The sequence below is a fragment of the Dasypus novemcinctus genome, chromosome 12 (assembly GCF_030445035.2).
Source record: "Dasypus novemcinctus isolate mDasNov1 chromosome 12, mDasNov1.1.hap2, whole genome shotgun sequence".
Lineage (NCBI taxonomy): Eukaryota > Metazoa > Chordata > Mammalia > Cingulata > Dasypodidae > Dasypus > Dasypus novemcinctus.
Window position 1 is genome coordinate 88,473,289 of NC_080684.1, and position 16,384 is coordinate 88,489,672.

Consider the following 16,384-nt stretch of genomic DNA (forward strand, 5'->3'; position numbering starts at 1 on the left):
TTTCTCTTTGTTCCCAGCAAAACTTTTCTGTCTTCCCCAATTCTCTTTGGCTTTGAGATTAGAGTAATAACCAGTGAGAGAACGGGAAACGGATGTGGCTCAAACAATTGGGTTCCTGTTCTCCCATATAAGTGGTCCAGGGTTTGATGCCAGGGTCTCCTGGTGAGGGCAAGCTGGCCTGTGTGGTGAGCTGACCCACATGGAGTGCCAGCCCACGTTGGAATGCGGCCCCTACAGGCGTGTCACCCTGCACGGGAATGCCGCCCCATACATGAAAGTGGCCCAGGGCAGGAGTGCTGGCCGAAGTGGAGAGCTGGCGCAGCAAGATGACGCAACAAGAGATACAGAGGAGAGAAAATAAGAAGACATAGTAGAACAGGGAGCTGAGGTGGTGCAAGAGAGTAATCACCTCTTTCCATTCCAGAAGGTCCCAGGATCGGTTCATGGAGCCACCTAATGAGAATACAAGCAGACACAGAAGAATACACAGCGAATGGACACAGAGAGCAGGCAACAGGGAGAAGGGGGGGAGTTGAAATAAATAAAATCTTTTTAAAAAAAGATCAGTGAGAGGGAAGAATTTGAGAAGTTGGACAGAACAGTGAAAATTCCTTTTTAAAAAGGTAGAAAATGACTTCTCAAAAGAAAGCTTAGATGGATGAAAAGGTAGAGGCATGCTTAGGTTTGAGAGAATTGCCAGGGATGAGCTAGGCATTTGCGAGAAATTCAAAATGATGGGAACAGGAGAAAAAGAATTTTAGGAAATTTGTCGTACATTACATGTATTTTCCCTTTGGTACCTTCTTGAAAATCTGAGGTAGGGATTTAAACTGCTTTCAACCCTTTACCCTCCAGTCCTGCTGGACTTTTATCTCTTTGACAGTGATTCATTCTAGGACCAGATCACTAGGCAGCCGAGTCGATACATGTTCTGTAGGACTGTTATCAGAGGTAGTATTGCGTAGTGGTTAAATATAGGGGCTCTGGAATCAACACCCTCCGTTTGAATCCCGTTTCCAACTTTTTTTCTGTTGTGTGCCCGGGGGCGAATTACCTTACTTCTCTATGCCTGGTTTCCCCATCCCTGAAAGGGAAATAAAAATAGTACCCACCTGACAAGGCTGTTGGAAGGATCATGAGTTAATGTGCACAAGGAACTTAGTGCCCAGCAATGGAACGCCATCAAAGGTTATCTAGTAATAAAACAGAAATCTGCACACATCTCTACTCACACAAAACAGTAACACCTTTCATGGCTCGCCGGTCCTAAACTTCTGGCATGGCACCCCCGAAACCCGGCTTCGATCTGCCTTTTCAGGCTTTATTCTGATCCCTCCCTCTGTGAGTTTAGGGTCCTAGCCACCGGCCACTCAGCGCGCCCCGTCGCAGCTGGTTTGTGGTCCAGGCTCCCCGCCTTTGTTGGCTCCTTTCCCTGCACGCAGTGGCCTCCCTACTCCAGGGATCTCCAGCACCCTTCGCTGTGCTCGTCACCTCCTCTGCCAAGACAGACCTCTCCATCTCCTTCCTGCGCTCACAGCACTTCGAGCCTCAACTCGTGCTTTTCTCTCATTGTGTTGTACTGGTTTAAAAGCTCTGACTCTCTCGCTACACTAGGGAAACCACGGATTTTCAGGGTCCCGACGTCCTTCCCTGGGACGAGCCCCGAGCAGCCCGGCACATCATAGATGCTCAGTTAAAACGGCCGTGAAGGTAAACGCCATACTTTCTCCCGAAGGCACACACTAGAGGCTCTGGGAGAGAAGCGGAGACTTGGTGGGTAGGAAAAGTCCTCTCGCCCCAAACCCGGTTGCCAGGGGCGCAGAGGCGCCCGTAGTCTCGGAAGGCAGGGAGAGGGGTTCCCGCTGCCAGGGCCCCGCCCCCTGCCCCGCTGGCCCGCGGCTTCGCCCCGGGCGCCCGACGTCACGTGACGCCCCCGCCGCCGCACAGCTGGAGGCGCGTCCCCGCCCTCCCCCGGGAGCCGCGCCGCTGGAGCGGGCGCGGTGCATTGTGGGCAGAGGGGCGGGGGTTGGGAAGATGGCGGCTCCCAGCCTCCTCAACTGGAGGCGGGTTTCCTCCTTCACGGGGCCGGTCCCCCGCGCCCGACACGGACACCGGGCGGTGGCCATCCGGGAGCTGATGATCATCTTTGGAGGGGGCAATGAGGGCATAGCCGATGAGCTGCACGTCTACAACACCGGTAGGAGCGGCGGCGGCGGCTGCATCCCGGCCCCGCCTGCGGGAGTTGCGGAGGGGGAGGGGAGGCGAGGCGGCGGCCGCGGCCCTGACAGCTGTCACCGCCCGGCCGCCGGGGCCGCCGCGGTCACTGCCTCCTCGGGCCGGCGGCGGGGAGCGCGGTTTGGCCGGGCGGCTCGGGTCCTGCAAGGTTCCGGGCGGGGAGCTCCGTTTCCCCGGGGCCGGTCAGGCGGGACTGACCCCGAGCGGGACGCGCCGGCCCTCAGGCGGGCGGTCCCCGATCCCTCGCCCGTCCCCCGCCCCCGCGGTCCCCTCCGGCCCCAGCCCTACTGGCAGACGTTACCACTCTCCTGGGCCTGTCCCCGAAACCTCGCCCATTCCGAGGCCCCAGAGAGCCCTCTCCTGTCAAAAATCAAAACCAAAGCCCCTCCGAGGTTTCCCGTCGTTGCCTGCCTTCCTTCCCTAGGAAGAAGAGAATCCTGGGGGTGAGGAGGGAAAACGAGAGTCTTCCTGGTATTTTCACCCCAAATGCAGCCCCGTATTTGGCAGGTGGCAGTCAAACTTTACCCTATTGGTAGCCCTCTTAGCTGACGGGGAAGTGGTTCACGGGTGAGACCGGCACTTGCCTCTGCAAAGTTGGGTGTGTATTGCCGAAGCTCAGCTGCGCGGTGCCCTTCTAGACTGTTCCTTGCGAAGAGAACTGTGATAGCCTAAGGACCCTTGCAAATGGCAAGTGCGCTTGGCCTGGGAGACCCTGTCTTTGAGTACCTCTGAAACAGAAAGGAGCTTGGAATTTCATTTTTCCCTTTTGTAATGTCCCAGCTATCACAAGAAAACTGTTTCCTCGTTATAAGGCTTATTACTGAATTTTGGTTCTATTTCACCTTCAGTAACTTTGGCATAACTTAGTCATAGTGGTTACCTAAAGGTTAACAAAACAGTGGAGTAGGGAACATTTTATTTTTCATCTTCTCCCTACCCAGCCCCCAGCACGCCAGCATATAAAGTTTGTTATTTGTCAACTTGGTATAGTGTAAAAATCCTGACTTAGGAAAAAATTAGATCTGCTTTGATTCTTGCTCTGGCAGTTGCCTAGGATCAGAGCTCAAGTTACTAAGCCTTTCTAAGCCTCAGATTTTTCATTTGTAAAATTGAGATGGTGATACTCAGCCACAGAGTTTTTGAAAGAATTAAATTATATTAGTCGAGGTTTCTCAACAGCAGCACTATTAATTTTTTGGACCGATAATTCTTTCTTGTAGGGGCTGTTTGCCCTGTGCTGTGAACGAATTTTAATAAGCATCCTTGGTCTCTACCCACTAGATGCAAGTAGCATCCTCCTTCCCCATCTGCTACAACTGAAAATGTTGCTAAACATTGCTAATTGTCTCCCTTGGGGGGCAAAATCATCCCCAGTTGAGAACCACTGATATAGATAATACATATAAAGTATATACCATATATATATACAGTATGTGGTAACTGTTATTTATTATAATTGGTTTTTATTTTATTTTGACAACTAGTTACAAATCAATGGTTCCTACCAGCAGTTAGAGGAGACATCCCTCCAGGCTGTGCTGCCCATGGATTTGTCTGTGATGGTACCAGAATATTAGTTTTTGGGGGAATGGTTGAATATGGAAGATACAGCAACGAATTATATGAATTACAAGTAAGTGTAGTTCAAATTTATCTCAGTCTGAAGCTTTAATAATGATATTTCTCATAAATCTTCTAAAGATTGCAAAATATTTCATTAACATATTTATAGTAGTGCAAGCTTCCCATATTATAGCTTCAAAGAAAATGTTTCTACTTCACTAAAAAGCCAGAGTTTCAAATTTAATTCTTTTTCCAGTATCCAGCAAAACATTTATAACATTACTATATCTATTACTTAGCATCAATGGTACATGTTATGTTAGGTTTTTGTATCTTAGGTGCGATAGTTCTCAAATATTAACCAGCAACAGAAGCACTAGAGAACTTGTGAACACTTGTGGGCCTTGCCCCCAGAGTTTCTGAGTTAATAAGTCTATGGTAAAACCTAAATATTTGCATTTCTAACAAGTTCCCAGCTGATGCTGCTGACTCTGACCATATTTTGAAAAACATGGCCTATATATTGTAGAAATTGTTACTGCTACACTAATAATCACTTTTTTTTTTTTCTGGCAATACTTAAAAAAGAGATGTAGTGGTCTCATATATCCTTTCTAAATTTGACTTTCTTATTAAATCAAACTTGTAGCCTTCTGCAATAGCCCTAGTTGACTTTTCTTCCTGAACTATGCATGTGTCCCCAGGGCCATGTTCGTGAGAGCATCTGCTGATTGATGGATGTGAGTGGATTATACCTATTTATAAGCAACCCGTTTCAAAAATGAGTCCAGATAAAGAAAACTCCAGTGACCAGAGATTAAGTTTTGGAGTTTGGTTTGTTTAATGAACTTTATGTTTATTTAGAGGTTAAGGGACTGGATGTCGCTCAAGTGGTTGAGCACCTGCTTCCCACACTCCCTCCTAAAAACAGAAAACAGGAAACAAACAAGCAAACAAATGAAAATACCAACTCAGGAACTGATGTGGCTCAGTGGTTGAGTGCTGGCTTCCCACATATGAAGTCTGGGGTTCAATATCCAGCCCCAAATCTAAAAAAAAAAAAAGTTTAAATTATACACCATCCATGGGTTACCTAGTTTCAATAAGAATATATAAATTACATTTAATATTAAAGCTGTATGTAGCATTTAATTTTTCATTTGGAAAATACTTTAGAATTGTTAGTGTTTATTATTAGAAGCTTAGTTGCCATTGTAGAAATCTGTGAATATGGAAGAGTAGGCTGAGTTTCTAGTAGAACATTAATTTTAATTCTGGAAATTAGCTACTTACTTATTTGTCCCAGACTAGCTTATTGGAACCTTCCAATTAGATTTGGATTAGGATTTGTTGGTTTGATGTTTCATTCTTGACAGTATAAGAATGTTTCCTGATTTTGTCTGAATGTATTTATGTTGTTTTTTAGGCAAGTCGTTGGTTATGGAAAAAAGTGAAGCCCCATCCCCCCTCTTCTGGTTTACCTCCTTGTCCTCGTCTTGGACATAGCTTTTCTTTGTATGGTAACAAATGCTATTTGTTTGGTGGCCTGGCAAATGAAAGTGAAGATTCAAACAATAATGTTCCCAGGTATGCTGACTCTTTTTTAGACCAAATACATATTTTATGATTTTGAGTAATGATTTGATTTTGTCCATCTATAATTATCAAAAGGGATGAAGCATAACCTTTTGCATTTAAACCTAATGATCAATAAATCTACATGTCTGTGTTTTGCTTAGTCCCTGAAGCATATCTGCTGCTTTCAGAACCGTGTCCTAGATACCGAAATCACCTTATTAAGTTGATATTAATATAAATGCTTGTATCATTCTATTTGTGTACATTGAGCTATAGTTCATTTTAGCTAGGTCATAAACGATAATGAAAAGTAACAGATGGTTATTTTAAAATTAGATTTTTCTGGCAATTTGGTGACTTTGGTGACAAAAATATGACTATGAAATCAAGGCCATCATTTCCATTTTTTATACAGGAAGCTGTTAGAGTAGCTCAAACTAGTAGGCACTTTAAGAACTAATCCTCTCCTTTTTCCAAACAGAATTAATCACTGCCTCTTTTCTTTTTACCTGGTGTTTTGCTCATATTGTCATTATAGCACTTAAGATTTGGAGATTTAAAGTCCAAAAGGCTTTTCTGATTCTAGCTTCATTGTTTACCATGTGTATACTTCAGATTGAGTAATTCAAGCCTGTTTTCTCTCATTGTGAAATGGGAATGATTAAAATACCCACATTACAGTGTCATTGTGATGGCTAAATAAGATCTTTGGTGTATAACTTTTGAAGTACTTTCAAGCTGTCATGTAGCAGATAGTGCAATGGTTGTTATTACCATTAAAATATGTCTTTTTACCTACATTACATTGACAGTAGGGTCTGTAGCTTTTATTTCCCCAAAGTTTTTCTTTCTTTTTTTTTTTTTTCATGAGGCACCAGGGATTGAACCCAGGACCTCGTACATGGGAAGCAGGCACTCAAGCACTGAGCTACATCTGCTCCCCTCCTCCAAACTTTTAAAAGTAATAAATGTGTTAAAACGTATGGACCTTTTGGAAAAAAAGATAAAAGGAAAATTATCCCACTAAAATAATCCAGATTCTTTTATTTTAGCATATGTCTTTTTTTCATTTAATAGGTTTTTAAAATGTAGTATTGTGAAAAATTCAAGAAATGAGAAGCTATACAGTCTGTTCCTCCTCACAGTATCATGGTCCCACAACATAGACAAGAACACATAACTCAATTTGTTGTATATCTTCTGAGATCTTTTTCATGTAACACATGGTATTAGTCACCTTTCTCTACCTTATGGTATATAACAGGGGAAGCTTCTCAAAGTTATACTGCTTGATGGGGCGTGTAGATAAGTGTGATGCCTTTAAAGCCTGGGATTAAAGCTAGCACATTCATTTTTGTTGACATGCCATTGGTCAAAGCAAGTCATATGGCCAAGCTCAGAGGCAATGGCAAGAGGCTCTATACTCTCCTTACTGTGAGGGAAGAGTTGCGAACATTAATCCAATCTTCCAAATATATGTTTTATTTTATAGAAGTGGTATATCTTGCTCTTTTTTTTTTTTCCTGCAAGTTTTGGGTGTTTTTCCCTCCTTTAACAATATATCTTGGAGATCTTTCCATGGTAGTAGATATGGATTGGCCTTATTGTTTTTAATGGCTGAAAAGTATTCTGTATTATGTAAATTATTTTACTATTGCCCTACTGGTAGGTATTTTTCTGTTATTACAATTTTGTACTTGTGTAAATATTTTTATTGGATAAATAGTTATAATTGGCCAGTCAATGGGTATTTACATTCAAAAGTTTATTAGACCAAACAGCAGATGAACACAGAAAGAGCAGACATTTGGGGGGCGGGGGGAGAGGGGAATAAATAAATAAATCTTTAAAAAAAAAAGTTTATTAGATACTCCCGAATCACCTTTCAAAAAAGTAAAACCAATTTATAGTCTCTATAACAATGTATGAGAGTGCCTACACTCTTGGCAATACCGAATTGTCTCATTTTAATTTTTGCCAAACTAGTAGGTGAAGTAAATCTTATGGATTTATTTATTTTTTCAAACTGGAAATGAGTTTGATTAACTGTATACTGGACATTGGCAATTTTTCTTCTGTGGCTGCCTGTTCATATTCTTTACTCATTTTTCTAGCTTTTTAAGTTGAAGAAAAATACATGCATATATTGTAAAATTTATCCTTTTTATATGTACAACTCAAAGATTTTTAGTAAGTTTACAGTGTTGTGCAAATATCACCACAATCCAGTTTTAAAACGTTTCTATCACTAAAAAAAGAAACCTTGTATAGAAGGTGTATGGGCAGATGGTGGAGTAGGAAGCTCCAAGAATCAGTTCCTCCATCAGAACAACTTGTTGTTTTTAATAATTTTTTAAAAAGATTTATTTATTTATTTCTCTCCCCTCCGCCCCCCCCCCCCCATTGTCTGTTCTCTGTGTCTATTTGCTGCATCTTCTTTGTCTGCTTTTGTTGTTGTCAGTGGCACGGGAATCTGTGTCTCTCTTTGTTGCGTCATCTTGCTGTGTCAGTTCTCCATGTGTGTGGCACCATTCCTGGGCAGGCTGCACTTTTTGCGCTGGGCGGCTCTCCTTATGGGGCACACTCCTTGCGCGTGTGGCTCCCCTACGCGGGGACACCCCTGCGTGGCATGGCACTCCTTGCACGCATCAGCACTACACATGGGCCAGCTCCACATGGGTCAGGGAGACCCAGGGTTTGAAGGGCGGACCTCCCATGTGGTAGATGGATGCCCCAACCACTGGGCCAAGTCCGCCACCCCAGAACAACTGTTAATCAAGCAGGAACTGTTTGAACTAATATATTCTACTCCAGAGTCCAGTAGAACACTCTACAGCACTCAGGGAAGAGCAGGAGGAAGAGGCTGGTAAATTACAGTAAAGGCCAATAAATTCCTCTTTCTACGTAGCAGTTACTAGCATCCATCCCCTCCCCACTCTCAGGCAGCAGTGGGGCCTGGTCCCTGATGTAGCTTGCTGGTTCCAGAAAGGGATGTAAAAAACAACTTCCCCAAGATCTGGAGTGGGCACAGGATGATTGCCGATCATGTCTTTTGACTAGCTACTTTGGATTGCTGGGGGCCTGGCTCTGAGGGCAGCTACCATTGTTCCAACCCACCCTGGACAAAGGTGACAGAGGAGACTTAAAGATGGGTAGAGTTGGCAGGACAGTTAAAGGGCTGTATTTGCTGGTCAGAGCCTGAGTCAAAGCACTGCTTTGGGGAGACATGGAAGAATTTCCTGGTGCCCCTCCTCATCCCCATCTCCAGGGCAGTTTGGAGCTAGCCAGTGTTCCCTTAGTGGATTCCAGGCCTTGTTCTAGCTAGGAAAGACTACTTGGGAAACCCCTGTCCAGTTTGCCCTCCCAAAATATACCCTCTAGGCAAAAACAACTTGAAACAACTGAAAGCAGTGTAGGAATTGGTTGAGATGAATGGCTTGGACCAAAGGTTTGCCTGCTTTAAGTCCTACAGTGGAACACCAGGACAGGGAGCAGGTCTGCCTCCTGGGAAGTAGAGGAGGCTTTCAAATTTCTCTAAGCAGAAGAACTCCTAAGGCCACTAGAAAGCACAAGCCTGGGACAAGATGCAGGCCCTGAAAAGACAGGAACGACCCTGCACTTTTCATTCACTTTGGGCGGACCTTCGTGATAGGAGGGCTGACACTCAAGAAAATCTCTGTCATATCACCAGCTGATTACAAAGTCAAGAAACAGACATCTCAGATAATAAATCCAAGAGTTAACATTTTAAAATATTAAAATGTACAGTATACAACTAAAGATTGCAAGACAGACAAAGAAACATGAAATGATGACTCTCCCAAAGGAAGAAGATAAAACTCCAGAAAGCATCAACAAAGAAGACCAGACTGTGAACATACTGGACCAAGGCTTTTTAAAAAAATGATATTTAATATGTTCAAAGAGATGAAGGGAAATACAGAGAAATAACTAAGGATATCAGGAAAACAATGAAATAAACAATATGACAATCTCAGTAAAGAGGTAGCAGTTTTAAAAAGGAGCCAAACAGGGAAGCGGACTTGGCCCAATGGATAGGGCATCCGCCTACCACATGGGAGAGCCACAGTTTAAACCCCGGGCCTCCTTGGCCTATGTGGAGCTGGCCCATGCACAGTGCTGATGTGCGCAAGGAGTGCCGTGCCACACAGGGGTGTCCCCCACGTAGGGGAGCCCCAAGCGCAAGGAGTGCACCCCTTAAGAAGAGCCGCCCAGTGTGAAAGAAAGTGCAGCCTGCCCAAGAATGGTGCTGTACACATGGAGACCTGACGCAACATGATGATGTAACAAAAAGAAACACAGATTCCTGGTGCCGCTGATAAGGATAGAAGTGGTCACAGAGGAATGCACAGTGAATGGACACAGAGAGCAGACAACTGGGGGGACGGGTAAGGGGGGGAAATAAATAAAAAATAAATCTTAAAAAAAAAAAAGGAGCCAAACAAATACTGGTGGTAAAGGCCATAATAACTGAAGTGAAAATTTCCCAAGGTTTTTACAGCAGATTGGAGCTGGCAGAAGAAAGAATCAATGAACTCAAAGACAAGACAATTAAGATGACTCAGGCTGAGGAGCAGAAAGAAAAAAGAATTATAAAATGTGGAAATAGCCTAAGTGACCTCTGGCACACCATCGAGCATACCAATATACATATTATAGTCATCTCAGAAAGAAAATAGAGACATGGACAGAAGGAATATTCAAAAAAATAATGACAAAAACGTCTCAAACTTAAAAAAGATGTGAGTATGCACATCCAAGAAGCCCAGAGAACACCAAACTCGATTAACCTGAAGAAAAATATGCCCAGTCCCATATTGATCAAACTGTCAAATGCAAAGGATAAGGAGAGAGCTCAGACAGCTGCAAAAGAAAAGTAATGTGTTATGTACAAGGACGTCCCAATTAGATTAAGTGCCACGTTCTCATCAGAAACCATAGAGGCAAAAAGATAGTGGGTTGAAATACTTAAAGTGCTGAAAGTAAACACTTGCCAACCAAGAATTTTATATCTGGTGAGACTTTCTTTCAACAATGAGGAGAAGGTGAGTCATCCTCAAGTAAACAAATTGAGGGAGTTCATCAGCATTAGACCTACCTATAAGCAATGCTAAAGGGAGTTCTTCAGACTAAAAGGAAATGACACTAGACAGAGGTTCAAAGCAGCATAAAGAAATAAAGTCCTGTGGTAAAGGTAATAATATGGTAAAGGGAGATTATACATGCCAGTACTATTATGTTGTATTTTTTGGTATGTAACTCCACTTCTTCCTACAGGTGCTAAAATGTAAATGAATAAAAGTAATGATAAATCTGTGGTTTTGGATATACAATATACAAAGGTGTGATTTATAGCAAGTATAAAAATGGAGGGGAGTGACAGAGTGGTATAGGAATTGTGTATGTGTGTGCTATTAAAGTCAAGTCAAATATGACTGTTATATATTTAGGATGTTAAATTTCATCCCCATGATAACCACAAGGAAAATATATCCAGTTAGAAATGAGAAGGAGTTCAATATGGTACAATACAAAATAACAAATAAACATGAAAGTAAGCATTAACAGAAGAAATAAGGGTCAAAAAAGACATAAGACTTGCAAAGACTAAATAACAAAATGGCAGAAGAGAGTACTATATTATCAGTAGTGACTTTAAGTGTAAATGAACTAAGCTTTCCAGTCAATAGGCAGAGATTGGCTAAATGGATAAAAACACATGGCCCAACTATATGCTTTTTACAAGAGATTCACCTTAAATTCAAAGACATAAGTAGGTTGAAAGTGAAAGGATGGGAAACATGTACTCACCAAAAGAGAGCTGGAGTAGCTATATGAATATCAAATAAAATAGACTTTAAGTCAAAACAGTTACAAGGGACAAGACTGTCACCACATACTAGTAAAGGGGTCAATTCAACAAGAACTCATAACAATTATATATGCATTGACAGCAGAGCCCCAAAATATATGAAGCACATACTGACAGATTTGAAGGGGGAATTTTATGGTTATTCTTTAATAATAGGAGACTTTAATACACAACTTTCAATAGTGGATAGAATGTCTAGATAGAACATCAGTAAGGAAATACAAGGCTTGAATAATAAACTCTAAATGAACTAGAGCTAACAGATAATATATAGCATTTCACCCAACAGCATCAAAATATACATTCCTCTTGAGTCCACCTGGATCCTTCTCCATGCTAGACACCATATCATAAGTTACAAAACAAGTCCAATAAACTGCAGTGTTTCTTCTCCAACCATAGTGCTTCAGTGAAACTAGTAATCAGTAACAGGGAGAAGTGGAAAATTCACAAATATGTAGAACTCAAACAATGTACTTTTAAACAACATATGGGTTAAGGAGGAATCACAAGGGAAATTAGGAAATACCTTGAGGTGAATGAAAATAAAAACACAACATACCAAAACATATGGAATGCAGCAATGACAGTGCTGAGAGGAAAATTTATACTCAAATGCCTGCATTAAAAAAGATCTCAAATCAAAGACCTAATTTCAACACTGTGAGAATTAGAAAAAGCAGAGAAAACTAGAGGAAGGGCAAGATGGTGGCACAAAGGAGCTCCAAGAGTCAGCACAGTTAATAATTACCCAGTGCTATCTAAAGCACCTGTTTGGAGGGCTGAGGAGACCAGAAGAGCATCCCACAACATCCTTGGAAGAATGGACAGAGGAGACTGCCCATCTGCAATGAAGATTCATGGGCAGAGCACTGCACACCAAGGAGTCTGGTGCCCATCCCTTACTGGCAGTGCAAGACACCTTGGGAGTCTTTGGCTGGAATGGAAGCTCCATTTTCTAAAAATGGGGTAGTAAGAGTCAGTTGGTCACCAACTTCAACTACTGATTAGTAAATTCAGCAGTTAATATGTAATTTTAAGATCAGCTAAAAGGAAAAAAAAAAAGCCACTCCAAATTAAGTAAAACCATGTATCAGAGAAGGGCTGTAGTACAAAGTCAATCAGATAGAAAACCCTAGACTAAAGGGAGAAACTGCACCCAGAATAAATATATGTAATAAATCAGATGCCAAGACACTCACAAAAATTATAATCCATACCAAGAAACAGGAAGATATGGCTCAAAGTGGCAAACTGAACTTCCAGATGACATAAAGGAGTTGAGACAATCATACATTTCAGACATATCTCCTTAATAAATTCAATGAGATGGCTAAAGAGATTAAGGATATTAAGACACTGGGTGAGCAGAAAGAAGAACTTGAAAGCATATATAGAAAAATAGCAGATCTTATGGAAATGAAAGGTACAATAAATGAAATTTACACTGCAGGTGTATAATGTATCAGCATATTTGAAGAGGCAGAAGAAAGGATCATTGAGCTTGAAGACACAGCCTTGGAAAGTGAACATACAAAAGAACATATAATGGGAAAAATTATTAGGGAACTAATTGATGGCAGGAGATGTTCAAACATACATGTCATGGGTGTCCCAGAAGGAGAAGAGAAGGGAAGAGGGGCAGAACGAATATTTGAGAAAATAATGGTAGATAATTTCCTGACCCTATTGAAGAACATAGGTATCAGTTTCTAAGAAGCACAAACATATTCCCATCCGAATAAATTCAAATAGACCTGCTCTGAGAGGCAGACTAATTAGAATGTCAAATGCTAGAGATAAAGAGAGAGTACTGAGAGCAGCAGAGGAAAGTGATGCATCACATACAAGGGATGCCCAATAAGATTAAGTACTGATCTCTCATCAGAAACCATGGAGGCAAGAAGGCAGTGGATGATAAGATACTGGAAGGAAAAACTGCCAGCCAAGAATCTTACATAGAGCAAGATTGTCTTTCAAAAAATTAGAGCAAGTTTAGAATATTCACAGATAAAGAGAAACTAAGAGAGTTTTTAACAAAAAGACTGGCTTTGTAGGAAATACAGAGGGAGTGCTACAGCCTGGGGGGAGGAGAGAGAGGCTTGGAAGAGAGTCTCGAAAGGAAGGTTATATCAGTAATAGTAACATGGTGAAAATAAGATAGGACAGATGTATTAGCCAGAAGGGGTGGTGATGGAAAGTACCAGAACTCTGTTGGCTTTTTTAAAGGGTATTTATTTGGGGTAGAATGTACTTTAAAAACCATGAAGCATAAATTGCTTTTCTCACCAAAGTCTCTTGCCACATGTTGATGCAAGACAGCAGGCAATATCTGCAAGGGTTCAGCCTTCCTCCTTCCTCTTAAGGCTCTGTGGTCCCAGGTTCTTCTTATCTTAGCTGTAGGCTGGCTTAAGGCTTGTGTCTTGCCCTGGGGCTTTTTTCTTTCTGGGCTCAGCTGCTGTGTTCTCTTCACAAGGTTGCTGTAGACTAGCAAGCGAATCTCTCTTTTCCTCTGCTGTATTTAATGAGCTGTCTCTCTTTCCCTGTGTTCTTCTCTGTGCATTTATTTCTGTGTGAGTGCCTGTTTTATCCTTAAGAGGCCTGGGACTCAACACTGAGTCACACTCTAATAACATGCTTGGATCAGAGCCCTGATCTTAACATAGTTTAATCAGATGTCTCAGCTGAATCTAATTCAGTCAAAGGGTTATCACACCAGAGGAACCATCCAGTTTACAAACATAATCTATATGTCTTTTTTGGAATTCATAAGTAATATCACACTGCTACAGCAGATAAACCCCAAAGGTCAAAATAGGTGAAATAAGAATTTCCTTTACAGCTATAATGAATGTGAATGTGTTAAACTCCCCAAATCAAAAGACACAAACTGGTGGAATGGATAAGAAAATATGAGCCAGCCATATACTGTCTTCAAGAGACTCACCTTAGACCCAATGATACAAATAGATTGCAAGTAAAAGACCGGAAAAAGATGTTCCACACATGTAGTAACCAAAATAAAACAAAACAAAAAAAGCTAAGTAGCTGTACTTAAATTAGATGAAATAAACTTGAAAAACAAAGCTGTTATTAGAGACAAGGAAGGATATGATATATTAATTAAAGGGGCAATTCACCAGGAAGAAATAATAATCAAAATGTATGTGCACCTAACCAAGATGCCCCAAATTATATGAGGCAAACACCAGCAAAACTGAAGGGAGAAATAGATATCTCTACAACAATAGTTGGAGACTTCAATACAATATTCTCATCATTGGATAGAATATGTGGGCTGAGGATCAATAAAGAGAAAGCAAGCCTGAATAATATAAATGAACTCAACCTAATAGGCATATACAGAACATTGCACCCCAAACAGAAGGCTATACCTTTTTTCAAGTGCTTATGAATCATTCTTAGGATAGACCGTATGTTGGGTCACAAAGTAGATCTCATTTAATGTTAAGATTGAAATTACACAAAGCACTTTCTCTGATCATAATGGAATAAAGTTGGAAATCTACAATAGGCAGAAAAAGGGAAAAGTCACAAATAGATGGAAATGAAACAACACATTCTTAAATAATTTGTGGGCCAAAGAAGAAATTGCAAGAGAAATCAATAGATATATTGAGATGAATGAAAGTGAGAACGCAACATATTGGAACCTATAGGATGCAGAAAAGGCAGTTCTGAGAGGGAAATTTATAGCCCCCAGTGCTTATATTAAAAGAGAAAAAAGAGCTAAAATCAATGATCTAACTACCCAGCTGGAGGAACTAGAAAAATATCAGCAAACTATTCCCCCCCAAAAAGCAGAAGGAATGAAACAACAAAGATCAGAGCAGACATTAATGAACTTGAGAACAAACAAACAAAAAAATAGTAAAGAGAATTAACAAAACCTAAAGTTGGTTCTCTTTGAAGAATAACAACAAACCTTTATCTAGGCTGACAAAGAAAGAAAGAGGGAAGATGCAAATAAATAAAACCAGAAATGAAAGTGGGTATATCACTACTCACCCCACAGAAATAATAGAGATCATGAGGATAATATGAGCAACTGTACACCAACAAACTAGACAATGTAGGTGAAATGGAAAAATTCCTAGGAACATATGAACAATCTATATCGACCCTAGAAGAAATAGAAGACCTCAACAGCCAATCACAAGTAAAGAGATTGAAACAGTCATCAAACAATTCCCCAAAGTGATCAACCCAGCACCAGATGGCTTCACAGGTGAATTCTACCAAGCATTCAAAGAAGATTTACTACCAGTCGTAAACTCTTCCAAAAAACTGAACAAGAAGGAATGCTACCAGACTTATTCTACGGAAGCTAACATCACCTTAATACCAAAGCCAGATAAAGATACCAGAAGGAAAAGTATAAGTGTTGGGGAGAATGTGGGGACATAGGCATGCTTATTCACTGTTGGTGGGAATGTATAATGATACAGCCATCGTTTGGCAGTTCCTAAAGAAGTTGAATATAGATTTGCCACGTGACCCGTAGTACCACTACTGGGTATATACCTAGAGAAACTGAGAGCAGTGACATGAACAGACATCTGCACACTAAAGTACATAGTGACAATATTCATGATTGCCAAAAGTTGGCAACAACCCAGGTGTCCATCAACTGATGAATGGATAAACAAATTATGATGTACATACTGAGGGAATATTATGCAGCTGTAAGAACTGAAGTCGTGAAGCATATAACAACATGGATGAACCTGGAAGCTAGGCACAAAAGAACAAATACTGTGTTTTTGTTATGAACTGAATATATGAATGTAAACTCATAGAGTTCATAATTAGAATATAGGTCACCAGAAAGTAGAATGAGGGTAGAGAATGGAAAGCTGAGGGCTAAACTGTGCAGAATTGTTAAAAAAAAAAAAAAAAAAAAGTTGTTTTTAAATCTTTGGAAATGAATAGAAATGCTGAAAGCACATCATAGTGTTGGTAACCAGCAGAGCTATTATATGGGTATGACAGTGGTTGAAAGTGTAAGTATAAGGTCATGTATATTACCAGAAGGAAAGCTAAAAAATATAACATGAGACTGTATAACATAGTGAAACCACATGTAAAATACCA

At 41.0% G+C, this 16,384-nt stretch overlaps 1 protein-coding gene across 1 annotated transcript in view; it reads left to right on the plus strand.

Annotated features, from left to right (window-relative positions):
- The first annotated feature begins 1,914 nt into the window (after positions 1–1,914).
- The window catches only part of HCFC2 (host cell factor C2), a 55,702-nt gene continuing 41,232 nt past the window's right edge, over positions 1,915–16,384 (plus strand). Inside the window, exons 1-3 of the mRNA XM_058308649.2 lie at positions 1,915–2,197; positions 3,720–3,868; positions 5,225–5,385. Coding sequence (XP_058164632.1) covers positions 2,035–2,197; positions 3,720–3,868; positions 5,225–5,385 — 473 coding nt within the window. The 5' untranslated portion in view covers positions 1,915–2,034. The remainder of the gene's footprint in view (positions 2,198–3,719; positions 3,869–5,224; positions 5,386–16,384) is intronic.